The sequence below is a fragment of the Asparagus officinalis genome, chromosome 10 (genome assembly GCF_001876935.1).
Source record: "Asparagus officinalis chromosome 10, Aspof.V1, whole genome shotgun sequence".
NCBI classification, from domain to species: Eukaryota; Viridiplantae; Streptophyta; class Magnoliopsida; order Asparagales; family Asparagaceae; genus Asparagus; species Asparagus officinalis.
In genome coordinates, this window is record NC_033803.1 from 42,064,718 (window position 1) to 42,071,308 (window position 6,591).

A 6,591-nucleotide genomic window follows, 5' to 3' on the forward strand; every position below is an offset into this window, starting at 1 on the left:
AGAGTGAGCGAGTGAGAGAGAGAGAAAGTAAAGCTCTTGTAAACTTAAAGTGGATAGAAACATTTGCCCGACTTTTTATTTATTAGATTTGCTTTAAGATTTGTATTGGCATGTGATACACATCAATGGATGTATCTTAAATATAGTCTTAATGTGTATCACATGTTAACACGAATCCTAAAGCCAATCTAATGGATAGAGCCCTCAATCAACTTAAGTTTATTCACGCTTTCTCTCTCTCTCTCTCTCTCTCTCTTTATATATATGTATATATGTATTTATATATGTGTGTGTGTATATGTGCCGATTTTATTGACTTATCACCAATATATCAGGTTTAGGACATGGCCGATGCAATTTTTGCAAAAATTTATCGCATTTCATTTTAGTCAAATTTTCTTGATATTTTAGTGTATATGCGATAAAGAGGTTGATTTTTTGTAGGCTAAATGTTGTCTATTTTCTAAAATTTAATTCTAAGTGAATTGGTTTGAGTTTTGAGACAAAAATCCTCTTTTTCCCATACCTGGCCCGCATCCGCTAGTCAAAAACTCTCTCTTTTTCACCCTCAATCGAAGCTCCTCAGTTCTCAATCGAAGACCTTCAACCCTCAACCATTGAAGACCCTTGACCCTCGAAGCTCATCGACTCTCGAAGCTTGATGACCCTCAAATACCCTCAACCCTCGACTATCAAAGGCAGATACTAAATATTTTGAAGTGTTTTTATTGGAATTTTTGGGTTTGAGTCTTTGATCTAATGAGCGATGAGTATATATTTTAATTTTAGTTGCCTTGGGACTGATTCTATACTTAATGATGCATAATTCATTATGACTGATTCTATACTTAGTGATGCATGATTCACATGTGTTATTTGCATTTAGGTATGTTTACATTTCATTTAAATATGCTTAAATTACATTCTAGGATAATATATAATATATGCGCACCATTCCAACATGACAATTTGATTTTTACTACTTTTCTCGATATATCCTCGATAACCGCAAATCAATATGATTTTTAGCCGTCCGATATATGTTCAATAACCAGCATATGCATACATACATACATACGTGGAACCATGTTACTAAGGGGCACCTTAAATTCAATCTAAGGGTATACTTTCAAAACCGTTATTTGTAATCAATTTATTATATCTAATCTGTTCGATCTATATATTTTGGATGGTATATAAACAACAAATTAGACATATTGGATTATAGTTACTCATATATCAAGTGATTGTGACATTAATGGTTTTACGACAATACTACTAAAGTGAATGAAAAATATGTGTTACAAGCATTGTTTTAAATATCCCCGACATGGCCCGATAAATCCTCCGATATATCCTTTTACAGGGTTTGCCGCAACCAATATGATCTCTAAATATTCTTCACCGCTCTTTGGCTATTTTGGGCGATATACTCCCGATATGGTCGATATATCGGCCGATATGTGGACCGATATATCTTTTTATATGGCTTGTCACAAAATAACATACCGTGATTAGCAATTTTTGGGCGAGATATTATGATTTTTTCCTATTATATCAAATGACATTTTTCCCTAATAAACCAAATTAAATGTTGCACCGTTGACTTGTACTTTTGTTTGTTTTACAAGGTTGAATAGTGATCCTAAACATATATTATTTACATTTGATATGCTTAGATTTCATTAAGTATGTTCGGATTACATTTTAGTGCATTATACTATATATGCAAATATCCATGTGACATTCCGATATTTACCATATATCCCCGATATTTCTCCGATATCCGCAATCCGATATAAATTTTGGTTATCCGATATTTTCTCGATATCTGATATTTAAAACCTTGGTTACAAGTATTGAAACATGTTTTTTGTTTTAAAGATGTTTTGAGATAATTTAATCATGATGAATGGAGTGGATTATCCATTATGTTAGTCTAATCCATGCATCATGAGGTGCATTCGTAGATTGAGTTTAAGGTGCCTTCCTAGTAACATTTTTCCATACGCGCACAGAAGGTTTGATGATTATGAGGTGGCGACTTGTCTAGCAAAATGAACTACCAAGAGGTGGTAGGTGAGGTTCAAAGGCTGGCCTCATCACGTAACTCTCTCTTAGTAGCTCATTTTGTTAAATTAACCGTCACCTCATACCCACTTTTTCCATATGTGTGTTAGGGGTTGGGTTTTTTTATTTTTTTAGGGGGGGGGGCTTATTTGTTCTTAGGGCATAACTAGCTTGGTCATACAATCAATTTTCTTGATCCATTCAGTTCATTCTATCTATATGTTTTGGTTTTGGTTTACTGATGTTGCAAGATATTTAGATCATGATGAAAAGAATGGATCTTCCTTTGGAATAGTTTAACCCATGCATCAAGAGTTCTTTTTTGTTGTATTGTTAGATGCCCGTTAATTTTTGTGACCACTTGATACATATGTAATACGTACACACACACACATACATATACATATACACATACATATTCATATATAATATGTATATACACACACACACGTACATACATCACACGCACAAACAACACAACATCATGCCCATATATAATAGTATAATATATATATATATATATATATTTACTATGGTATATATAAGAAGAGAGAGAGAAGTAGAGCGAGACATAGGGATTGCTTGTACCATTCAAAGTTGCTGGTAGTGAAGGTGTAAAATTTCCCCCACTCATTCAACATTGACCACATTCACTATGGTTATAATTGAATGATGGGATACAACATCACCTAACTCAAAGCCAAAATTTTGCTTGTACATCAAGCATACCATATTTTTCATATATATATATATATATATATATACTAATATATATATATATAATATATAGTATTAATAATATAATATATATATGATATATAAATAGGCATATAGCCATCAAATGTTTTGAATTATACAATAACACACTAAAGAGAATGAAAAGTCTGTGTTTGAAGTACTGAAACATCATGTTTTTTGTTTTATAGATGTTTTGAGACATTTAAATCATGAGAATGGAGCAGATTGTCGATTAGAATAATCTATTTCATGCATCAAGAGATGCTTCTTTTGATTGAATCTAAGGTGACATGTGTCACCTTAAGAACACTTTTCCCATACACACACATATGTCTATACATATATATGTATATGTATATACATATATGTATTCGTATGTATATATTCATATATGTATCTACATATGTACATATATGTATATACATGTATATATATTTTACATATATGTATGTATGTGTGTGTATAGCTATGCCCCCGTACCCTATCTTTTACGACTTTGCTGTGTCCCGTACCCGCATTCTTAGCCTACCCATGCAACCTAGATTCAGATCCTTCATCTCACGGTGCTATTTATGTATTTGCTATCATGATTATATCCAACTATTTCTGTTTGAGTTTTTAAGTCCTAATGTTTGGGTATGATTGCTTTTTTATGTTCTTCATCTTGCTGAATTATCCGTGACCTTTTCCTCGTCTTACTTAACCTTGTAATTGCAAAATGGTGATATCCCATGATGGTTTGTTTCATTTGTTCTATCTTATTTTGGCTAAGTAGTTCATGTTTAGAACAGAATACTAAATACTAGGAATGCTACATTTCAACTTCAAGTTTGATATTTTACTGAGATGATACCATTTAATTGTAAAAGAAACCCTTTGCTAACTAAAGGGAATTAGGGTTTTGTGACTATTTTATGTCATAATACTATATTATGGCTACTTATACCTCAATCTTAATCAACAAAATATGCTTGTTATCAATAATATTCTATTTTATTAATATAAATATTCTATATTATTAATACAAAATGTCAGAATTAGTATCATTCAGTTCTACTTTTACAGCTAGAGATCTCGATATTAAACATTAGTTATCACCCATTAGTAGTGAGCTTTGGTTTTTATGTAATTTCGCAAGCGCAGTTAATATTCATTTATAATATTTCATGTTTTATTGGTACAGGAAAGTGCAGATAATGTTAATGCAGATTCTGGTGTGCCTTCGAAAGATGCTTTACTTGAGGAGGCTTGCAAAAAGTATGATGAAGCTACACGACTATGTCCTACTCTGCATGATGTACGTTCCTTTATCATTTTTATATTTTTAATTTGTTCTGACTATACTCATCTCTCAGTTGGGTAACTCAGGAAAATGGTTAATTTTTGTGTGGAGCTGTAAGGGACCTTAAGCACAACAAACACTTAAGTTTTAGATGTAAAGAATTTTCCACTACTTAGTTTCATTGAAAACTTTTTGAAGAGAACCTTCAAAGAATCTTTGTTTCATAGCACTTAGATCCATTATGTTGGAGAAATTCATATATTTTTGTTTCCTATTTTAGGTAAGCTAGCCATTGCTAAAGTGGGAATTTTAGTTTTGTGGATGAACTATTGAAGATTTTATTTTTCATGTGAACCTCATTCCCGGACAATTTATACTAACAATGAATTTCTGCAGGCTATGAATTATGTAGAATAACTGACCTATTTATACGTCATATGCAATGTTTTTATTACTGAATCTGAGTTAGGAATCGTGTGTCCCTGTACAACATGTGTCTAGGCATATTGTACTAAAAGCTTGTACAATACAACATGTGTCATACATGCAAGACCTTGTAGTCTGAAGAAAAATCTAAAAGATTGTGTGGCAGGGCCTTGTTCGCCTTAAAAAAGAAAATACTGAAGATTGCATGTCAGGCATTATGGAGGCATATGTCACCTAAACAAACAGAACAAAGGGCCTTCGTCATACTTAAGATACTACTTTAAGAGACACTTAATATATTCCGGACATGTGAAGAGTACACATAGGTTCATAGTAGGTCATATTTGTCTGTATTTTTGTTAGATTTAATTAGATCAGAATAAATTGGCTTTTGGTAAGTGATTTCTGTAGACACTCGCATGCCTATATTGTACATGTAGTCTTATCTCATTATGTCTACATAATTGTCTTATCTCATAGTGTCTTTTGAGTTCTACTTTTGGAGGACTTTGCATGCTGCATATAAAAGAAGAGAAAAATTTCTATGTTCTCATTGATTATGAAGAAGAGGGTAATAACCCACACCTTATAGAATACCTTTGAAAGGAAAACTAATAAAAAAAGAAATATAAAAGAAAGGAATTCCTAAATAGTAGGATGTTATATTTAAGTTATATATTTAATCTCGACATTTGTATTAAAGGTAATGAATATGACGCTCCTCAAGCTAGAACGAAGAGATTACCAAAGTCTAGCTTCTAAAAGAATTGAATAATTTGCCTATCGTAGTATCCCGTTCATATCAATGATCAATAGGAAGGTTGTAAAGGAAAGTACTTTGAGAGAGAAGCTACTCAAGTGACATGAAAACAAAAGTGGAGATGATCTAAGAAAAAAAATCAAGATCCGAGGAAACCGATCAGACACTAAAATTTGCTAAAGACAAGATGTTGAAGCTCAGATAGATAATGGCGAACAAGAAGGGTTGATCAATGAGTTGATACCGCAATGAGATCTGAAGCTCTGATAGATGATTGCATGGTCATTGCTATATAAAACAACATGAAGTTGATAATATGACATCTCTATGATGTTGGAAAGAGAGATTGAAGTTGCCTATGAAAAGTGTGATCTCCTTGAACATAAAGGATGGATTTTTATAAAGCTCATAAGCAATCAAGTATTATTCTCAATCAAGAAAGGAAAATCTTAGTCGCAAGAAGCTAATCAAAGCAAGATGCTCACGCCCAAATGCAGTCACTCTCTCAAAGACCAAGAAGGGAAGGGATCATAACTAAGCAATCTTGAAAGAAATCAAGCGAGCAATACAAGATGGATCAACTTATTGTATGTGTTGATGGTGTTAGTCTTCAATTGGATTAAATGTTAATCCTTGAATTGTTGTTGCTTCATGACTAGAAGCGGAGAGAGGCTTTTGGGTATTTTTATTTTTCATTTTTGGAACTTCGGTCCCAAAGAGTTGTGATGGATGAATAAAGAGTAAAGATGACGAAATCGACGATTTGAACAAGTTGAATATGAAATTGTTAGTGATGTCAAAGCCAAGATTGTAGCCGACAAATTTGAAAAAGATGAAAAGGAATCGTCCAGATATCGATGTTGCGAGTGAAAATATAGCCAAAAGTAAGGTCGAAGCCGCAAGGAGAAGCACAAGATTGTGCTTGCAGAAGATCTCCCTTGATGTCCTCAAGATTAAGAAATAAGCCTCCAGGAATTTATAAGTTTGCTCTGATGCCATGTTCAAATAAAGAAATGATATTTTCTATCTTCTAATTAATTATGAAGAAAGGGGACTCATGCTTAATACACCTTGTAGAATATCTATGAAAGGAAAACTCTTTAAGGAAGGGAAATATAAAATGGAGGAAAGTCCTAAACATTAAATATAACATCTAAGGGTGTGTTTGGTAATCAATGTGTTTTTTATTGTATTTTTGTAAAAAACACCATGCCATGGTGTTTCTTTTTCAAATGTGTTTTGAAAACATCATTTTGGTCAAACTAGTTTGACCATTTATATAGCGACAGTGGGCGGGCGGCGGCGGCGACGGGCG

At 32.8% G+C, this 6,591-nt stretch overlaps 1 protein-coding gene across 1 annotated transcript in view; it reads left to right on the forward strand.

The window, feature by feature from the left end:
* Positions 3,986 to 6,591, forward strand: part of LOC109826675 — a gene marked incomplete at its 5' end in the record, with an annotated part of 41,942 nt that continues 39,336 nt past the window's right edge. The window contains one exon of the mRNA XM_020393696.1: positions 3,986 to 4,105. Within this exon, the coding sequence (XP_020249285.1) occupies positions 3,986 to 4,105 (120 nt within the window). The remainder of the gene's footprint in view (positions 4,106 to 6,591) is intronic.